General features: G+C 34.4%; 1 protein-coding gene across 7 annotated transcripts in view; it reads right to left on the reverse strand.

Moving 5' to 3' along the window:
- Positions 1 to 23164, reverse strand: part of LOC139815660 (C-type lectin 5) — a 32672-nt gene extending 9508 nt beyond the window's left edge. Inside the window, exons 1-4 of one of the 7 annotated variants that reach the window (XM_071782717.1) lie at positions 23043 to 23164; positions 22865 to 22956; positions 18158 to 19677; positions 226 to 326 (exon numbers count right to left, since the gene is read on the reverse strand). In XM_071782717.1, coding sequence (XP_071638818.1) covers positions 226 to 316 — 91 coding nt within the window. In that variant the 5' untranslated portion in view covers positions 317 to 326; positions 18158 to 19677; positions 22865 to 22956; positions 23043 to 23164. Of the gene's footprint in view, positions 1 to 225; positions 327 to 1795; positions 2051 to 3301; positions 3686 to 18157; positions 20137 to 20471; positions 20828 to 22864 lie in introns of those variants that run through there. The other 6 variants (XM_071782719.1, XM_071782716.1, XM_071782715.1 and 3 more) reach the window with 6 other exon arrangements.
- Between the last annotated feature and the right edge of the window lie 311 nt (positions 23165 to 23475).

The raw sequence follows: 23475 nt of genomic DNA on the forward strand, positions 1-23475 counted from the left end.
CAAATCCTACGCGCAATTATTTGATGAGTAATGCAAGCCAATTTACACAAAAGCGCGAGTTACGACACGAACGTATTCTAATGAATGAAGAGTATCCTGCAATCATTCTCTTTTTCTTTCTCTTTCTGTCTTTCTCTAACTACAGTTTCCAGCGATTTTTCACATAGTTAACCGTGCAGCCGCTAAGTTAGAGCGCGATTACGAAATGTCGCTGGAAATACTTACGGTTCGCGCAACTTCGCGGGTCAGGCAAGGCTAAACGACGTTGGGCACTCACGGCGACAACGCCAAGGAGGAGCAAGTAGATGGCCCTCATACTCCCGGACCTTGAACAGAAGAAGAGAACGTTCGTTTATAAGCGAATTACGCAACATGTGTTAGCATCAAATCTTTGGGCGATTTATTGGTGGATTTAATGATGTAAAGTAAACAGTCGTTTAGGTTTCCCCTCTGGACCCTGAAAGGTCTTCGAATAATTCTATAAACATGTAGCTATTTATCTCGTAAAATATTGTAATATTATGAAGTTTCACAAATTAAAATTTCACGTCTTTATCTGTATTTATTAATATTCTTCCTTTATTTTATATTTTTGTCAAAGTAAGAAGTGTCTGATTGTTAATGTAATTGTAATGTAATTAAGAAGATTATTTTAGCTACGTATACGTAGCTAAATCACCTCTTACTTTGACGACAATATAAAATAAAGGAAAAATATCATGAATGCAGATAAAGACGTGAAATTTTAATTCGTAAAACTTATTCATAATATTATAATATTCTAATATAGAATCACTACATTGCTCTACACAGAATTTCTAAATGTGAGTGTTTCGAATTCTAAACCCATCGCCTCTAGACAAAATACGATCATTAATCAACGCAATGCCGCAATTTCGTGTAACGCGCGTTACATCCGCGATGCAACATGCCTGAGAGTGCATTCATGCATACGCTTAACGCAACGTGAGTGAGAATCATCACGATTATTACTGCGAAGACACATTCTGAAAAGCTGTGCAAAACTCGAAAAATTACACTGAGAAAAAAGTGCTTGGTATTTGCGACTAATTGCATAGTAAAATAATTATAGTTCAGGTTCTTATTTTTATAGTTATTATTGCTATATAATATTAGTAAAAATACCTAATACATAAAATAATTATATCCAAAAATCTTTTAATTGGTTATTTTCATCACATAATAGTAGTATATTTATAGACTTACTATATAGAAATCACAGATTAATGAATAAAACTATGTATAATATAATATATGGTTGAATAAATTGCATGTTAAAAAAAACTATGACAACAATAATGTAGTATTGAGTTCAACTATAATTCACATTGTTAAAATAACTATAAAAATGTAGCTGGCACCAAAAATAACTAAAAAAATTATAGTGAAACTGTGGTAACTGCAACTTTTTTTTCTCTCACAATTAGTGTATGCACTTCAGATACATCGTGAAAATATAATAAAGTTTTTCTAAAAACCAGTTTTTGAAAAAAGCAAATTAATGTAAATGATATAATAAATCTATAATACATTTTTTTACATTTAATAATTAATTTATTAATATTATGTATATATATATATATATATATATATATATATATATATATCAGAAAACTTGACCACACATCAAATTCACTCCCCCTTCACAGGGACACAACTTTCTTCTCTTCTATCACTATCATTATCTTCTATCAATCTATCTTATCATTATAGATGATCATATTGCATATCATCAGAATAGACAGAGAAAGGAGCGTAAGCGCAATAACCTAACTATTAATTGATAGTCTTCGATCCGTAACGATGTCCTGGCGACTATCCTTCATAACCACTTAGGAGTGACATGTACTGGAGCCTGTGAGAACGAGATAGCTGAAAGAACGATAAATGAAAACTTGGCCGTAAATTCTGGAACGATGAATCCGTTTTCACCCGCAGCACATATAAAGCATCCATCATCTCGGTTTACGACGATCCCTGAGTAGCGTCAGACCATCTAAGGGACTAGCGCGAGGACGCGCTATCCTCTTGCCTGGCGGCAAGATATATCATATATATATATATATATATATATATATATATATATATATACATATATATATAATATATCGATTAAAACACTGCGTATTTAGAAATTAATCTTACAATGAGAACCCATTTCGAAGAATCTGTCGCTAGAAAGAAGAACACACGTGTTCTAAATTCAGAAGAACAAAAGAACTCCCACACTTGGATAATAACAAGACTTTGTACTACTTTTTGTGTAACTACTTTTTGTATTAAACTTCTTCAACTTTTCGAAGTTTCGCGTATTTGTAATCACGAGAAAATCAGTTTCTTACTCATTGCAACGTTTAGTTTCGCTTGTTGGAAAATATACCAAAGATATAATTAGAAATTTAAGCCTATATAATGGAAAGCCTTGACAACAGCAGCTCCAACATACATGCTTTTATGCAAATGCTGATTACGTATAATTCAGGGCACTCAACAGAAATACCAAGCCACGTGTCGTATATCGAGGCAGTATTATGGAATCCTCAAGAAAGTCGACAATTCTTTGAAACGGGAACGCTGAACATTTGCCAACGGCATTGAATGTGTTCAGCAGTTCGAGGTTACGGGGTTACAAGGCTTTTATGATGCTCGCATGCGCTGAATTTGCAACCAATCCTAATTATTAAAAATTTTTTTTACGGTCTTTGCGAATTTTTTATGTAATTTTTATCGCCCCCATTATATGAAGGAGGAACTGATGAATTTACAATTGATTTACACATGAATTAAAATTAAACAACGAATTAAATTTAGGAATTTGACATCAAAACGTACATATATTTTTTCTGTGAAATATTTTTAAGGAAATATTTATACATATATTCTTGATGACTGTTTATTAAGAACAGTTCTCGTTATATCTCTTTTATAAAAATAATTATTTTACATAAAATGATATCGGCCGCTTTAAAAAAAGGTATCGATTCGCAGAACTGTTTTTATAAATTATATATTATTAAAATATGGAACGTAACTTTCAATTAATCAGCGTTTCAACTCGATTCAGTTTTAAAACAAAACAAAACGACCAGCTAGCGGATCGAATTATAACTTCCAGATTGATCTCGTGCAATATATACGTAAGTGTTGACGCTTCGTGGATGGTTTTACTGATGATGACTGTCATCCATCACCAGGACAAATGCGAAGCGAACCACTTTCTAGGAGAACGACACGACAAAGCCGTTAGCAAAACGCATTCATAGAGCAAGCAAATAAAAACCTTTCTATAGTTTCCCCTAATCATTGTTCCGATTGCCAATCTTCGGTTCGGACAGCAATCAACAGCACTTTGCTCGGTTTTAAAAGCTGTCGAAGAAAAACGAGCCGTACGTGTGTTTTCTCGCAATCTTTTAATTTATTTAACCTAAATAGACGTGAATGTGCTTTCAAGGAATCCTTCAAAGAACAATGCTTTCACATCAAACTGAATAAAATAAGGAAACGTGATTAATTTCTTAACTGCATTATTAAATTAAACTCATTTTTATAATTTATAATATTAAACTTATAATAACGTAAATAAATATAAACTTAATTAATAATTACTTAAATAAATATTTATAATATTAAACCATATAATATTAAATATCGTTTTAACCCTCCGAGAACACATCGGGTCAATTTGACTTTTTTTTTTTTTTGCCAGAAAAACGTTTAGCCAAAAATATTAAAAATAAAAAAAATAAAATTTTTTTCGTAAATTACGTTTTTTTCAAAAGTACAATCATGGGTCAATCTGACCCTACACACATTTGATCGTCTACCATTTTAAATTGACGAGTGCGATCAGCTTGAAAAAATTTCCAGATGTACTTGGAACATTGTTAAATCAATTGATATAAATAAAAAGTACCGTTGGAATTATTTACATATTTAAAAAAATTAAAAAAGAATTTTTTTTTTAATAATTTTTTTTTGAATTTTTTTAAATATGTAAATAATTCCAACGGCACTTTTTATTTATATTAATTGATTTAACAATGTTCCAAGTACATCTGAAAATTTTTTCAAGCTGATTGCACTCGTCAATTTAAAATGGTGCATGGACGATCAAAGTGTGTGTAAGGTCAGATTGACCCAGAGTGTTCTCCGTGAATGAAAAAATAGGTGTGTTCTCGGAGAGTTAACAATTTGATGAAGTTCAAGTAAAATTAAAACTTTTTTTTCTTTTTTTAGATGGTTGTAAGAATGAGTGATTTTATCTATGAAGAAAAACTTCAATTTTCAGTTAAGTTTTCAAACAATTACTAATAGGAAGTAAAGATTATCGAGTTAAATGAAAGTTGACGTAAAGAATACTACCAAAAGTTAAATGCTGAATTATTTATTATTTATTATCTAGTTTAACAAACTCGTATCTCTGACATAAGTACTCAAGAATAGTGTACAGTGATTTGAACTCGCTAAATGTATAATTCAACAGCATCCATATTCATCAGTCATCATACATCAAAGACCCGCGACTCCTTCTTTTACTATACTGCCAATACATTACGAAGACAATGAGCGGTTTTTCGTCGCCGAGATAAATGGCATTTTCGCATTATAATAATCATTAATATTTACATGACATTGATGACGAAACGCGACCATAAGGACAAGGGATCCGAATCATGATCCAATCAATACAGTTAAATCTCTCGGAATTGTTAAGGCAATCCTGGTGAAAAAAATTAATATTTTCTCAGAAATTTTCTAAGAATTTCTCATATTTTAGATTTATAAAAAATTCTAAAAAAATAAGATGCCAAATTTTTCAGATACTTTCAAAAATAATTGGATGAGAATTTTCGGAATATTTCCGTATTTGTATACAGTAAAAATTTCTGATAAATTTCGCGGATTTTTTTATATTTATTATATTTAGATTTCTGCAAAGTTGTGTTGGCGGGAAAAATCTGAACTATTTTATTATTACTTTGTCTGAGTTTTTCTGAAAAACGTTTCAATTATATAAAAGAATCTTAAAAATTCTGAGAAAGTCTAGAAATTTTCATAGAAATTCTGATTAATAATATGAAAAATTCTGAGACTTTTTGCCACCAGGGAATGTAAAATCATCCACCGTACATTTTCCTATATTCTTATTCAACTTGCGCGATAGAGCGACATCCTCCGACAACCCGTATCGTTTTCTTTGTGCGCAGCCGCTAATTAAGAATGGAAGCGTAAGAATTATTGTGCCGCCGTAATTAACGCACCATGTGACGTGACGGCATACACTGCATCAATTAAATGTATATCGCGTGAAATGGAGTGTCCAGATTGAAAGTTAATAGCTCACTAGAATAGAGGTTGATGGGTTATGATGAGAGCTGCAGGCAATATTTAATGAGATAAAAACCGTGAATATAATGGTCGCTTCTGGCGAATGAGACCGGAGAAAGGATACAAACATACAAAGTCGAGTAAAGAATACATTGAATACATTGAAGATAAGACTGATGTTAACATCTTTTTCACGTATCCATTTCAATTAATATTTACTATTTACTTTCGCTCCATAATTTTACTTTTAAAACTCTTAAATCGGAGAGCCTTTCTCCTTCATACAGAATTGAACTAATATTCCGGAAAAAATACTCCATCTTTATATTTTATTATTATTACCATATTATTTCCATATGTATATTTTTCAAATAATCTTTATATTCTAATTATTTTTTATTACCATATTATTTTCATATATATTTTTCAAATAATATTGAATATGAAAAAATTGAAGTTTTAAAGACTGACGACTGACGTTATAAATAGCAATTATGCTGTATAATTGGTAATAATTGAAAATGTTTATCAATATTACAGTTTTAACAAGAAAATATGTGCATATACTGAATGTATGACGTACCTACATCGCAATTTAAAGAAATATCCACTCTAATTTAATCCTTTCATGTCACGCTTCTTTAGCAAGCTAATTGATTGCATTTATCTTTCGTATACTTTTACAAGCATACTTAGAAATAAAACTATTAAATACTCGTCAATGTGTACTCTTTGTCATGAAATCTATGTAATCCCAGCAGGTAAAGGAATTAATGATGTTTTAATAAAACATTATTAAGCTTCTTCTCTCCATGTCAACTCAATCTTCTCATAACATTGACATAATCAACAATTGCCGAGTGATCCTGGCGAGTAATTGCCTTTTTTTGTTGGGGTTACAAAACCCCCTCGGTCGTTGCCTCGAACTCTCGTCACTTGACACTCTTGACAGTCTTACATCAACGGTTCGTGTTCTTGGCTATCTCGATACTTCACCGAGGCGACATGTGCATAACATTAAGATATCATAATTTTCCGATGAAAGAATATATTCTCGACACGAATGCGCCATGGATTTGGTTGCTATATCCAGTCTGGTTGTGCAAAATCCCTTGCAAAAAAATTTTTCTATGCGCGAGCACCTCATTAATGTGTCCTCGCTGAGCTCACCTACGCAATTTTCCTCTCTGAAACGCGTCTCCTTTCAAAAGCAGCCATTTTCCTTTTTATCTTGCGCTTCACACAAAGCAGCTTCGACGCAATCAATATGTTGTGATTAAAGGGTATATTTACAAAGCATTTTACTTTACGTCACGCAATTCACGCGATTTAGAACCAAAATTAAAGTAAAAACTAAAAATTAGTTGATTAATTTAAAAAATATATACATTTTGAATTATAATTTTATATATCTATAATATATATATATATTAAGTTAAAAAGTTGTAGCTAATAAACTAATAAGCTAATAAATAATGCATTAATAAACAGGGACATTATTTTGATCATATTTTATAATTTAATTAAAAATTATTTTTCTTTTACTTTTAATAAAATTGTTGTCCTTCTGAATGGTCTCATTAACCTTTATATTATCCCTTTTTTAAGTAAATTTTTTGAAGAAGCGTTTCCGTACCTAATGTTTATATCAGGAACTTTTTTGTTCTAAATTCAATTTCTTAATAAAACCCTGAAGTTTCATTGACCTAACCTGGAACGCCCTGTATACATATATAAAGATAAAATTCTCGACTTCGTCTACCTCTCAAATAATAGTGATGTACACATAATCCCATTTATTTTTTCTTTAAATATATTTACATGTTTACAAGATACGAGTAATGAAATGACATAAAAAATCAAAGTCAAGTCGAATCAACACTCGTGCAAAAGTATACGAAAACACGGCAACAAAATGCTAATTTTTCGCGAACTCGTGTGTACACGCGTGAATACATCGCAATACGCGACACGCATAATCCGCCACACGATCGTGTTAAGTAACTTGTGGATGACACACGGGGCATGTTTGAGAAAAGAATAAAATTAGTTGGCGCCAGTTGGGGTCCAGTCACGCCGTGATCACATATAGGCTGCTACGCGTCGATCGGTTCGCTCGTTAAGATTAATTACAACGTTGCTCTTCTGTATATATAACTAAAGAATAGTTCCTAATCGAATTTATATCTTAACTAAAAGTTACATCACACGCGCGTAACGCAGTCTAGAATAGGAATTATAGTTCCTTGGCTTCTTACAGATCTAATCATGCCGCTGTAAGTAGCTTCTAACCGAGACTCTTCTCACGTACATTATCGTCTCTCATTGCATCCAAACGCGGAAGCCCCCGACGACGTTACAATGTATCGCTATTATATAAAGCAACGGCTAATTAATGTAATTATAAGGTAACCACTAATTCATTGTTGCGCGTCATTATATGTTGCTCCTCGCAAATCGCGAGACAGGACATTTCGTCGGTTCTTTAAAGGTAGACGGAGGTGTTACGTAAAGACAATTAAATCATTGCCTTTATGTACAATAACCATCAGGGAGGACGGAACTAAATTTAGCGGTCGCTGAAAATTACTCAATATTATTTCATTTGTCACTTTAGCAAGGCATAACTTTGTAGAATATAATTACGTCTTTCGTCGAGCACCTTTATCAAGAAATAGGCAGAGAGAAGTATATATATTTCAAAGAGTGAAGCTTATGTCAAATTACACTGAGAAACCCATTTTGTTGAATCAACTAAAATTATATCCAACCAAAGATTTTAGTTGATTCAACAAAATGGGTTCTTCAGTGTACGAAACTATTTGGGCTTCTTGTTTTGAAACTGAAACCAGAGTCAAAATGTAGAACGTTATAATTTTAAACAAGACACGTATAAAAACGTAATAAAATTGTATATTAATAAATCATAAAGATAATAAATACAGTAAACATCGTACATGATCTTATGAAATGGGTACAAATGTGATGAGATTGAGAGACAATGTCAGTGCGCGCCGTTCAGGATCAGCGGCTTAGAGAGGATGATTGGACGATCGCGATGACTTTAGAAACGAGTCTGAATCGTCCACGACCAGTGAAACTTGATGTGATTTTGCAACGCATCCTTTTTTCATCTAATTTTTATCGGGCAAGCTGACTTTCCTCGTATCACGATTGCCAGTCTCGGCGAGGGGGGCTACTTTCTAAACCGTTCGTGACACTCGCGTCACGAATTGGCGGATGAGCATCGCCATCGAGGATATATCGCGTTAGACCTCTTTCGGATTTCTGCAGTGTGTCACAGCGTTATTATAACTGAATCAAGCACTTCAAAAATAATGTAATAGTAATTCGAGAAAAATTAGCCGCCCAAACAAGAATCAGATAAAGAAGATGCAATTATGTTACAAGATTAGGTCAAGTCTTGCCAATTGACAAGTTCAAAAATCAAAATAATTAGTTGGACAAATTATGAATATGCAGTATATGTAAAAGCAATTAAATGTAATACTTGTAGTAAATGCCGTTGTATCGTTAGGTAGTATTTATAAATTAGAAATAAATTTTTTTATCGTTAATTTTTTAGCTTATTTGCTCTATTTTTTAAATTAATATTTTATTATTTTATTAAGTTTAAATAAACGAATAATATGTTATCTATTCAAAGAAACGATACCCTCGAACCATATTTTATAAATGCTTTCACGAATTACAGCCATTTTTATAATTCTGTCGACTTTTTATATTATATATATTATATATATAAAATCTTCATCGATAAGACATAATTTTTTGAAAATGCGCAATATTTATTTTGTCAAATCATTAATTTCTTTAAAATAATAGCAAAATGGTTATTTTCTTCAAATTCTTTTATCCCTGTCTTTCGATGCAACGTAATCCTTGTCCATTTTAAAGATAAAAAGACTAAATATTTACGTTTCTAAAAATTCTATAGAAAGATGGCGTGAAACTTTTAAGATATTATTTAGTACTACGATTATTTTCTGTGTGAAATAGAGTTAAGCAGCGGAAGAATACATTTTAATGGCAATCTGGAACTAAAAGATCAAAACTTAAGCGTTTACAATATCTCGCACACTCGTTCAGATTTATCTTATTGGCAAGTCTAGGTTTTGAGTCGATGGAAATTTTTTCCAGCGAATGCAAATGAGCGTTGTTTTATAGTCAATTGAAACCGGAGAATTCCAGAATTCCGGAATTCCGGAATGTTAAATTTAAACGCGTATGGAAATTAACCAATGTAATTAAGGCATTATGTAATCGATTATGTACGAATGAATAATATAATGCAAAATTGTATATTATACTCGTGATATAACTTCAGGAGGATCACCCAAGTTATATCACGAATAGGTTATGAAGAACCATTAAATTTGCACGCAACGTTGCACATTATATCAAAAACGTGAATAAAAGATATTAATATTATAACTGTAAAATTATATTCTTTTATTTTAAAGAAATTGGATTAAGAGATATCGGCGATGAAAGTACGATGGACTTTTGATAAATAGGATATTTAAGGAGCAAAAGTCGCAGCTTTATTCTCATCGGCCAATCGACACGGTACATTAATCGAAAGGAAAGTTGTTCCAGTATCGACTCATTAGTCTGGTTATTCTCACTCGGTAAAAAATGGAAGACACGTGCATCGCCCGAGGGTTGCCGTGTACGAAGAAGAGTCCGTGCTTCGTGTTATAATTTTGAAGTTCGAGCTACCGGGCATACATTTTTATTCAGCGCGAAATTGCTATTATTGCATTAATTAAGGTGCGTACTCTTTCACTTTTTCGCAATTTATATGCGTTATTCCGTATCTTCTTCTTATACGATTATATTGTTGAATCACTAGGATATTTAAATTAGTGACAATCCAGACAGCACCATATATCCAAAATCGGGACATAAAACGTCTTTTATAGACATAATATCATAAGATATATCTTAATAATGTCTTAAAGATGTCTTATGTCCCGATTTTGGACATACATCCTCTCTGGGAAATTTAATATTCCTTTAATATTTTGTATATATAAAAAGTATATCGCGCATATGAAAGTTTAGCTCGACCGAAATATCAATCTCAGACTATTTAAGGAATTTGTAAGTAAAAAAATTTCTGATAATATATACCTATCTAAATACATCCCGCGTACGTCTTACCTGCTTGTACTACGCACAAACTTAATTGAAAGTCTCGAATTATCTGATTTTATTCATTATGGAACTAACCGCTCTTTGCATCAACATTCTAGCATTCAGGTACCATAATGTCCTCGTATGTCTATACCTACGTGAACGTTATAGACGCGCATGATGCACTTATTTACGATATGAAAAATATCAAGATGCAATACAAAAACTATTTCTCGATGTTGGTATAGCGTACTCGTCAAGACTTTGCCTCGCGGCATAACCGCAAATAATATCATGAATATCGACCGACATGCTTTATATAATCATAAATTTACTATTACAAATAATGGAATTATACATGAAGTTACATTTTATCTCTTCTTTCCTGGAACTTATACAACTAATAACTGATCAACTCCACTTTTTATAAATTGCTTAATTTTAGAGTATGAATTTATAGCTTCATCAATTTTCTCTACTTTTTATTTCGCAGGCTTGATCAGTTTGATTTTTAAGAGACTCAAAATTAATAAATCGTGAATTCCTCTCTACGGATAAACTTTCTTTAATTAAATTTTATTTTGTCGTAATTTATACATCGGAAAACTCGCTACGTTTTACAATATTATCACTTTTACTTTACTTTACTTTATTATGTTTTTTGTCATGTGATATTAACTAATTAACTGTCTACAGCTAATTGCGAAGAGATTCGTACGGCACGTTGTTGCGAAGGAAAATTTCATACACACTTTTCGCACGTTGTTTTCTTTTCTTTTTTCTGTATAAGGTTTAAGCAATCGTCAGGAAGACAATGCGTGCTCGACGTGTTTGCCTAATACTTGCGGTTTGCTGTGAGCTGTGAAGGCACGCCGCATCTTCGAGTGACAAAGATTAATAATATTCGCGGTTGAAAACATTATGCTCTGGCCGTTTACCCCGCCATTCTCGTAGAGGTATCGATATCTTAACGGATCGTACCTATAATTTAAGCGTACGCAGCAATCGCAGCAGTACAGCAATTTGCTTCGCACATACTAGTTACGTTGTAACAAGCTGCGACGTAACAATTTACCCGATATACTTGCGCGGCAGTCGTTAAAATAATCATAATGATCGTTCAATTATGGAGAAACGTTTGTGTTCCGGACAGTGTACGATATTTGCAATGTGACACAGAATCCCTCACTGACCGGAAGTACGAAATATAATTGCAGAGAAAAAACTAAAGCCTTCCACTTTCCTTCTGCAAATCAAGGAATATAGAATTTGTATTAAATATTGAATCACATTAGAATGTTGAACACATTGAAAAAGTAGAAATCTATATATATAAAATAAAATGTCTGTATGTATGTATGTATGTTTCCTATACACTCTTAAACTATTCGACCGAATTTTTACCAAAAGTATATAAAATAGGGGTAGAATTTTCCGGGGAGTGTTATAGAGTGTATAGTTCTTCGTTACCGATTTTTTTGAGAACCGGTATCCGAAATTTTTCCAATTTTTCGGGAAATAATTGACCAAATCTTAAAAAATTGTATACAAAATAGGGGTAGAATTTCCCAGGAAGTGCCATAAACTGTATAGTTTTTCGTTACCGATCTTTTTGGGAATTGGTATCCGAACTGATAAAGGAATTTTTTTCGATTAAGGATATTAAAACACACATGAAGTCGTTTAAAGAAAAACGACTCCCGGGCGAAGTCCGGGTATAACCAGCTAGTAGAATATAAACTAAAGAATTTAAAGTTTTAATCGTTGATAATTAACAAAAATATGTATGAAAAGTGTAAAAAGGAAAACATTCCGTATATTTGGAAAAAGATTTGTTTATTAGTTTTTTTCATATGTGAACATTTTTAGATGTCTATATGTAAAATGTAATAAAAACGAAAACTAATTCCTAATTTTTTTCGGTGAAGTATTTATACCCTGGTGAAAAAATTTCTCATATTTTCTCAGGAATTTTATAAGAATTGAAACTTATAAAAAAATTCTGAGAAAATATATATTTCTCAGAATTAATTGGATGATAATTTTCGGAATATTTCAATATTCGTATGTATAAAAATTTCTGATAAATTGCACAGATTTTCTCATATTTATTCAGATTTTTACAAAAATGTGTTGGCGGGGAAAATCTGAAATATCTTTGGGGATCGTGTCGTTGATCGTGAGATGATGATGATGATCGAGAGGCGTGTATGGTTGGATGATGTATGTATATGTAGGGGATGTGTTCCCCAAATATACCATGCGACTCTCTGCGAATCGCGATGGTGAGACTCCACAATATATGCCCAAATCGATCTTGTCGATGAAAGCGTCAATCAGCGCAATGAATATTGTTCGCGTTTTGCCTGATGCACGCCGTTAATTAGTGTAGTCCCATCTTGGTAGTGGCACATGCGGTTACCACAATCTTTTATTATTTTGTCTGAGTTTTTCTGCAAAACGTTTCAATTCGTACCTATATAAAAAAATCTGAAAAATTCTGAGCATTCTGAGAAAATCTAAAAATATTTGTATATTATAAATTCTAACTAATAATATAAAAAATTCTGATATTTTTTCCACCTACTTTCTACTTGGAAATAAAAGTGGATTAAAAGTAAAGAATCAAACTTTTGATTGTCGAAGTCCCTCGAAGAACTCATACGCTGATTTGCCGAAACCACTGTCTCAGCTACAACGATTATTTTTACTTGGACAAGTGGTGACGGACAGTCGCGGACAGAATCGAAACTGTCGAACGAGTCCGAGCAGTCGTCTGACCTGGCGTCGAGGTTTCCCGGTATTCGCGCGACGCGGCCGTCGTCGCCATTCACGCGAAAGAACCAGGAACGAGAATGAGAATGAGTATGAGAATGAGAATTGTAGGTGTAGGATGAACATCACGGAGGCGCGAGCGCTCGTATACATACCTATACGAGCGTATACGCGCGCGTGTATGCGCGCGCGAACCACATCGCGCGTCGTGACCGTTAGCTGGCCGGCTTTACGTCCAGCCGGCTCTCTTCCAGGAGTCTCTTACAGTTCGTCCGAGGTTGGACTTTTGTTAACGGCAACGTGCCGTCGTGCCTGTCGACGTATCCCGCATACTACGGGCCGCACGTCTGGATTCTGGGGAATCCGACTGCGCGCGGCAAAAACGAGACGGGTCCGCTCCGCGCGAATCGAGTCCGCGAGGAGGAAAGAGCTCGCCGGACGAGAGCCGAGGCTGTCGATCATCCGCTTCTGTCGAGTATCGGCCGGCGATTCGGCTGCGGCGGAGTCTATTCGGTGGGATAATCGCGGTTTTGTTCCACTTTGCTAATGACTCTCAGGTCGATGCTCAAATAGAAATGCGCTCGTGACTCATATTCGGGATTTGAAAAGCGGAGATAGCGATCTCGAGTTTCGGGCCTTTAATTATGCCGAGCCTCAGTCGAGCGATCTCCGCTTGGCCTCCTCATAATGACAGATGTCACGCGAAATTATGTCCATTAGTTAAAATCACGCTCATATCTTGCATATTTGACACAGTTTTTGATTTCGCTCATTTTTAACTCTCGTTCAACAGCTATTACCGTTATCTTTACAATGTACAATACTATATTTTACTTTCGTGTCTCAAGTATATATATGTATTCACTGTAATATATATATATATATATATATATATATATATTCAAATACAGGTATCGTATGGTAGTGAGGAAAGGAGTACCGTTCTTTTTAGCATGTGCCATATGCGGAACGTGTGGAACGTTATGCGTATTGGTATCAAAACTCTTGACTTTCTATATTTACACTCGTATTCCTCGATAACTTGTGCTTTTTAATTACTTTAAAGTCGGCAACATAATTCAGCAGTTAACTTTGAAAAATTTATTAAACCATCTTTCCTGAATAAATACAATATTTAACATAACAATAAATAGAACAAAATTGGAAGAAAATAAATAAGGTCTGTACAATTTTTTAAAAGCGGTTGAAGTTTTGCCGACAAAATCGAAAGATACACTATTCGAGGAAACGTTTACGGATCCGTGAGATCCTTCGACGATAATTTCACTCTCTGCGGCATTAACTACTGGCCACTTCACAATAACGATATTAATCTCCTTCCTCCTATTTTGTTTCGCGTAACGAGCTGCCGTTGACGTGTCAACGTTAACTCGTTACCTACATAAAGTGTCGAAATCCCGTGATAGCGCCAAGTGTACAATCGTGTATGCTTTCCACGCGTCGCTTTGTGCAAGATCGTCGCAATTATCGTAGTTATCTTAAAAGCGCAAAGTTTATCTGACAAGGAAACATGACGATTTCGCGAAGAAAAGTATCTTCCCGTTTTCCATTGGCTCGGCTATAGAACTTGGCTATAGAAGAAAATATTTCTTCTATAATCTCGATTTCTATAACATATTAAAAGTGGAGAGAATCTTCTCTAAATCTATTAGGAAAGCACAGAGAAGCGCGCGAGTAATGCGAAAAAAAGTGAAAGGAGAATTCGAAGGTGATGTGGATCATTAGAGGAGTAGTCAAAAAAGAATTTGCCTCACGTAAATAATGTGTTTGGCGTTCCACGTATAACGAAATGCATATAACGAAATAAATTAGTAATATAAAGACATTATAAAAATGCGGACGCGTGTAATCCGCATGATCGTTTATGTAATCGTATCTCACTTAAATACCGCGGCGTAGTTGAAAAAGGGTAAAATGTCAAGAAACATTCTTGATACAAAAAGAAGCGTATATTTCGAAACAATCATTAAGAGCCTCAAATCCCCCGGTGAGAGGTATAGCATGTAAAGTTTTTCTTTTTTCATAGCTGATTTAAATAGCATAAACGACCGAAACATTCTGACATCAACTTCACATGCTTCAAACGAAGTAACATTTTACTAATCCAAGAAATTTTATTACTCAAACTATTAGCTCATAAAGTAAGATCAGTTAATGACCGAGGAATTAATTTGAAACTCATAAATGGTGAAAACAATTTCATAGAGTAATTTTTCTAGTTACGACATGTAAAGAGACCTCGTTAACTTTACGATCTAATTAGTTATTAATATTTTTTACTAGTAATTAAAATTGATAGTTTGGAATTTTCTGAAATTTTGTCTCTTTCTAATTCACTCTCCATCTCTTGAATATTGAATTTTATTTCTATATTATTGAATTGCAAGAAAGAGTGCACAGAGAGAAATATTTTACTTACAAGTTCTTCTTAAATTTTATTAAATTCTCTTTACTAAGATCATTTTACTAAAATTATTTTCTCCAAATATGAAGTTTGATCTTAAATCAATCTGCGTTGTTACTATTATCCGCATTTATTTAGGTATCCGAAAGTATTTCGGTTTCTTGTAAAATACCGACAAGCATCGTTCTACTCGAGTGCCTTCTCAACGTTCGAGATTAGTGAGGAAACTTGCGGAACAGGACGAAAGCAATTGAAATAAGGACACGTAACTAGAGATGATGGGCTGTCTGGCAGTTTCGAAAATGCTTGTGAAATGCGGTCACATCGAGGTAAAAAAAAGTATGTTCAAGGTCAATAACATGTCAATAACGTATGATTGATTCGATCGCTTCACGTAATTAATTTGCACAAGTTTTCGGCGAATTGTTTTTATTTGCTGACTATCTATAAATCGGATAAACCTTTAAAAAGAGTATCTGAAATTTCTGCGAAAAAAGTGACAAAATTCATCAAAAGACCAAAGACCTATCGTTAAAATTTAGGTAAGAAACTTTCAGACATTCTCAGATATCACCATGTCCAAAATCGAAACATAAGACGTCTTTTAGACGTCTTATAATAATTTTAATACAGTTTTAAAGATGTCTTCAAAACGCCTTGTGCCGATTTTGGACATGCGTGCTGTCTGGGTCCGTATACGAAATTCAACTCGACTCACAGATTATAACAGACCCTCAACATCCATCTAATCTTACATGTAACTTTAAGCTCACAGGTTTTTTGCGAGGTTGTGAGCATCGTGAAAATTACCCTGCTGTCGCCGCTGTCGGATGCGAAATCGAGCGGATCCGTTAACTACAACTCCCAGGATGCACCTTGCACCTATAAACTTTCACGAGCGACCCTTTACTTATCTCGTTGATGAATCGCGCGGCGAAGACGTCATGCGAGATGTAGGATAACACGAGAATGTTTGTCTCGTATCTTGACACGAATTGTTATTTCTTTATCCTCAACACGGATATTTATAAATTAAAAACGGTGAAACGGCGAGAGATTAAGAAAGTTCCGCGAGTAATCGAGAGAATGGTTCAAAGCAGAGAACAGCGACGTATTGCCAAATAATTTCAATGTAAAATTACATTTAAAAATTGGTTATCAAATTAGACTGAAGAATAATTGGATAGAAGAATAAATTAGACAGAATTGTCTAATCTACTACGCGAATATCGTCTCTATAATTACGCACTTTCTTCATTAACAGGCCTCGTCGTCTGTCGGCATAAAAATAATATTGTCCACCTTTCTACCCATTATTAACATAATTATAAGATGCATTGGAGTTTTCACTATATCTAAAAATTAATAACAAACGGTTAAGTTTATATACGACTTTCGATTTTGAGAAAACGACACTGCACTTTTCGAAACTTTTAGCTTGAAACTTGGATATATAATATTGCATATTAAAAAATTACAACATATAATGCATTTCTCGAAATTTTTTCCATAAGAGCATCGACATCCAATTTATCAGAAAATCTATCATTAAAATTAACATCAATAGAATGATCTGCATTAGATGCGCTAAAAATTATATAATTCTAGACAATTATTCGTTAAATTTTCTAATGCAAAAATGAAAAAATCCGTTGATTGTAATTTACTTGAAATTAAAATAATGTCTTGCGTCAATCAAATCGCCTTGTATATATCAAGAATTGAATAACACACGTCAGAGTTAAGATAACTCTCAACTGCATTAAGTAACAAAAGCTCGTAAATCGCTGGCGCAACGTCTATTTTTCTTTCGACGTATTCTCGCGCCCGAAATGGGGAAGGTTCTAACAAAGACAGGAATTTCCCGAGCTCACGTTAATGATTACGTCATATCTTCGGCGAGCTAACGCTGCCAGTTCGGGTCAAAGCTCAGATTTTCCCATCTGCGATATTCTGAGATCTTAATTCCGAGAATGTAATACACGCGCGCATTGATAGAATCAGGACTTAAAACCGGTATAATCTCGGAGAGTTCAATGCTCGATGTTGCACAGAAAGATGCATTTTACGCCTCGCGTCTCCATCGTCGTCAATGTAGAAATTGGGATATATATACATTATTGATCATCAATTTATAAACATTCATAGAAAATTTCTGAAATTTTAGATAGAAAAATGAAATGCAAAATTCAATACAAACTCTTCCGATTACAAATAAAACGTTAAAAGCGAGAAAGAAAATTTACAAAATCTACAATGGAGTTATGTACTTCATAAATTATTAAACTTTTCTATTCCATTCTCAAATGAAAATTATTTAATATACGAAGAATATTCACAGTCGATCGTCTCTCCATCGAAATATTCCGAAGTTAATATTGACACGCCGATATCGTGCAACGTCGAGACGTGAGCTCGCATAATTCTCGAATGAAATATTGCACTTACTGAAGAAGCAGCGATCCTCGAAGATACAATAAGGTTTCGAAGTCGACGATCCTCCTCTTCCTGCTGTGCCGCCTCTTCCGCTGCTCAGGACTTACCTAGGGACGAGTTGCTGAAGAAGAGCTCTCAAGTACCAGACGACGACGACGACGACGACAAAAGGAAGATCGCGGGTTCGTGTGATGATGCTGGATCCGATGAATCGGAAATACGGGGAAGGAATGAACTGGCGGACGGTCGCGATGAGCCGGTATATAGTCGGCCCACATTCCCTAGTGGTACGAGTAACCTAAATTCCTCCCACCAGAACGGGGCATCATCCTCATCAAGTAGACGCTGGGTCCTTCTCGTAGGTGGGAATACAGCCCCACCTGTGCGTGCCCCGTCGTTGTCGACGTGCACAGTCGTACCCGTACACACTGGTTCGCATGGCGCTGGTATTATCGTCCACCTTTGTCCCCCTTCGTTACCTTCGTCTTTGCCCCCGTCCCAGGTCGAGCGAGACCGACCGACCGACCGACCGACCGACACTCGTCGTCATTTCAAAAACTTCTCTTCTCGTCTCGGCGATACGATCCTCGAGAGCGCGGTCCGTATCCCACAGAGCGAGGGAAGAAAAAATCTCGTTCAATGGCGATCGTCCTGATTCGCCTTGTAAATGTCGAGTTATGCAACAGTACATTTTGTCGGTGCAGTCGTCAGTAACGCGTAATCGGCCAAATATTTATCGCGTCAATTGGGCAACGTGCTGAATTAACGTGGCGTACGTTTGAATGGGAGTGACCGACTATCTCGTCTATTAGAACGGGTTCCATTCAGCTTTCGTCTACAAGTGGCGTATAAATGTTTCGAAATCTTATTATAGATGTCACGAGACATTTGGACACCCGACGTTATTTGGTCGGATATCTATTACGTAATTCGAACCGAAATTCAGACCGGAAAGTCGAAGAAGACGTACGTGACGTGAAGCGCGAAGAGACGCAGCAGCTATAGGTTTACATTGCCGCTGCCAGTTTACATTGCGGACAGTCGGGAAAGAACAAGTTTCCCAGAGCGACGTAGTTGAATGAAAGACATTTCAAGATATTCCAAGAACATCCCGAACTCCAATTCTGAATCCTCGACTCCTGTTCAGCCGCCTTTCGTTTTATCACGAATGAATTTCTATTGTAGGTAGCCGTCCGACGAAACGCGAGTGTTATCTCGCCGACGAGTAATTCGAAAGGCCGTGCCTCGTGACACCAAAACTACTTACACGGCCGGGACTATAAAGCGGCGTGGTGACTGCGCAAGTATTCAGCAGTCAATGACAATTCCTTGAGAATCGCTTCAATCGCGTTCGGTCGTCGCTTGACCAGAGTACCTCCTCTCTCCTCTTTCGTTTCTATACGAGATCTCTTCGGTCTCTTCCCGCGATCGCGGAGTGACGTCGGCTTTTAAAGTCACATGGCGCTTGCTCGTATTGTCCGACGTTTGCTACAGTTTTTCTTATTCCTCATATTCCTCTTGCAGTCACGTGTCTGAAAATTAATATCAATTTTCCTGTAAATATTACACCTCAAGTAAATATTACCTCAAAGCAACGGAGTGATTATAGTAACAAAGTATACATTAGAAGTATCTCAGACGTCTTATGTCCCGATTTCGAACATTGTATTGTTCTAGGATAGTACGCAGTTATCTTATTTTTACTTCAAACGAAGATGTAATCGATATGCTAATTCATAATTGATGAAATGCAACATCAAGCGATAGTATCGGGCATCGTCGGGCGAATTATTTAGCGAGCGTTAAGCATAATTCTCTCCGGTTGAAATTACGAGGTTCATTAAAAGTCCGGTGATATGGATCAATTTTATCAACGTCAATTAACCTCGACTCTAGTTTAATGAATCGTTGCTCGATTAGACAATATCGCTTTCACACTTAATTTTAGAGTTATTGACTTGCAAGATTCTACTTGCACGAAAGATTTTTTCGGGTCTTCATGTGTAATCAATAGACATCGGATTTTTTATATGCAGATTGGTGAAAGAGTAATTAATAACTAAAATTATGTTATTTATAATATATCCAACATGTTCATATACTACAACATATGTTAGGTATATAAATATTTTGGATATTATAAATAACATACTTAGTTATTAATTGCTCTTCTCCATCAATCTGCATATAAAAAATTCGATGTCTAATTCAATGTTAACTTTTCACTTATAAAAATTGCGTTCGATTTCTATACTTATTTGTCTATACTTTCGTTATCTGTAAATGTATATTTAATTAATTTATTAGTAATGTATTATTTTATTACGCTTGTAAAGGAAGATGATTAACTTGATATCTGTCCGAGTTTATTACAATGCTATTTTTGAAGCAATATTATTTAATTAAGAAATTTATTTTTCAACACCTGATCTGTTCTGATGCATAATAGCATACAACGAATCAAAGATTTAAACGCTATTTATTATACACTTCGCTACTTTACCACGACCACGGGAAAAGATGTATGTCATCGTGTGCATGTTTAATTGCGCGAGTAGTAAAGGTCTTTCGATAGAAATTGACACATGGCGAGACATATAATTAATCGAATACGCAGCAAGCGAGAAATATTTTAAATCCCGTCGAGTAAGTATCATTTAATTTGAATTGCCACGTTGTCTACACTTTAATATATAATCCCAGTAAACAATTTTCCATATAAAAACATATATATAAATATATATAAAATATGTCAATACATAATATTTTCTGTTTCTTATACAATCTCTGTCCGTTTATATATGTGGAATATCTAATGTCTGATGAATGCAATATGAATGTGATATACGTTTTATGTAGAAAAAATGAAAGATGTTTGTACTGCACGGCTCTTTGGCAGCTGATTAGGCTGAATTTCTGCGTAAACATTTCTGCGGTATTTATCTATTGCGCGGTTCTAAGCTAGGGTAAAGTCACATGGCATGTATATTTTCCGCGTAACGCGTAACCGCGTAACCAATTAGAAGCATTTCGCATTTTCGGTTACGCATATTCGCACTTCTGATTGGTTACGCGACACGCATTACACGGAAAATATCAATCCATGTGACCGCACCCTAAAGGACTGAATTTTCTTGTCAACTTGCTTTGTTGAATGACACCGAGCATGAGTATGTGAGTCCATATGCATGAGACTGATACTATAGATTTAGCTGATGTGAGCAGAGTACAGCGCGAACTATGAGAAAAATCACTGAACAATTTATTTATAGAAAAAATATTTAAAAAAATAAATAAAAAATTTTTTAAATATAACTTTTACAAAAGGTAAAGGATTTTACAAAAGGTAAAAATTGCGATTAGATGAACAGAACATTGATTAAAATTTCGAGGAAGGTTTCGCGTTGTTATGTCGTATGCCGACGTATATGCTAATGTGCCAATTGCTCTCAACAAATTTATAACTAAAAAATATATACAGAGAATATATAGATAAAAAGCTAAAAAGATTTGGATTGAAAAAAAAGATGAAAAGGAATTTAATTTGGCAACGTCGAGTAAGATTTACATAAAATAATTTATGCAATAATGTTAATGCAATAACTATGCAATACTAATGTATATAGTACCCAATGCAGTAGTCAATGTACATCTTCAAAACTTTTTCGGAACTTTAGCAGATTTTAGATGTCTCAACTATATAAATTATCTATCTCGGGAAAATGACACATAGAAAAAATTATTTTTAACTAAAAATAATTTACTTTAAAGTAAATTATATATTTACTTTTATTAATTATATATTTATTTAAGGGGTTACCTAGCTTTGACAAGCCTTAAAACTAGGTCGAAATTAACAAATTTTTATGTAAACATTATTTATTTGCGGACAAATTATGTTTTTGCGTTATTATTGATGTATAAATTTATGTGGTAAAATTATGTTTCATTAAAAAATGAAAATACATGTCTGTAGAGTTATGGTCTTTTGAGAATATCTCCAAAAAATTTCAATAAAAAATATCAAAAATTGAGATCCTGGCAACCATTTTCCCGAAACAATGTTTTGAAAATCGGTACTAAAAATATCTTGGACATTATAGTGAACCGATTTGTATAAAATTTAATTTTACAGCTCTATTACTCTCTAATACAATAATCTATAATAGTATTTTTGTGCTTTTTCCGATTTATGGCTTAGCTTTTTTATAAATAAAAAAATCGATGTTTAGGTCAAAATTAAATCGCATTTTTTTGCTACAAATTGTTGCTATTTTTCGAAAAATCAATATTTTCAAAATTGGCTATTGACAAACACTAGTTTTATTCATCTATAGTAATCTAGTTTAATGGAAAATTTTTGTTTTACATGATTCGAGAAGGGGCGAAGATATCTCTCTGGTGTAGGATCTAGTACATATATGTATATACCACAACCGTTATTTTTGCAAATACTGATCCGAAAATAGCTGCCAAGACCTTAATTTTTTATATTTTTTTATTGAAATTTTTAGAAGATATTCTCAAAAGACTACTCTACAAGCCGTGTATTTTTATTTTTTAATAAAACATAATTTATATATATTCACACAATAGAAATTAATTTCAATTTAATTAGTTTTAGGTCCGTCAAAGGTATAATGATGTAACCCCTTAAATTCTTTCAGTAATTATATATTTAAGTTATATTTAGTAAAATAATTTACTAAAATAATTTACTTTCGCGAATAAACAATATAATCATCGTGGCTCCCTCGTAAAATTATAACCGGAACTGGATACCGTTCGAACTGCATCGATGCCGTAGAAATCTACAAGCCTCGCAGTTAATAATTTAACTTTTCAATTCGCACGCAACGATTTAAACTGACAAATAATATTGTATATCTTTTCTTACGTAAAAAAATTAAAATTTTTCTTGCGTCAATGACTCGGTCAGAAACTACAAAAGAAAGAGAACAAGAATTCAAGACCCTTTACACATCGCAGGAAACCAAGAGTAGGAATTGTCGTTTTGCCCTTCGTCATTAATAATTGATTCGTCGCGTCAACAAAGATAATGAAAAAGATTCGGTTTCATCATTTTGCGTGCCGGCACGGCTTTCTCATCACCGCCGTCCGCGTCGCCGGGAAAGCGGCACGTCGTGTTCGCCGGAAAATCGATGGCGCGCGGTCGGCCGGCGCGGTGCGGCGCGCCGCGGCGCCGCGTTCGACAATGGTATTCCTACGCGTTGACCGCGGCACAATGCTAATCCGCGACGAACATCCAGATCTCGCGCCGCCCTCGCGACGGCATCGTCGCGCGTGCGAGATCGTCGCCAAACTGAGCC

The sequence above is a fragment of the Temnothorax longispinosus genome, chromosome 7 (assembly GCF_030848805.1).
Source record: "Temnothorax longispinosus isolate EJ_2023e chromosome 7, Tlon_JGU_v1, whole genome shotgun sequence".
NCBI lineage: Eukaryota > Metazoa > Arthropoda > Insecta > Hymenoptera > Formicidae > Temnothorax > Temnothorax longispinosus.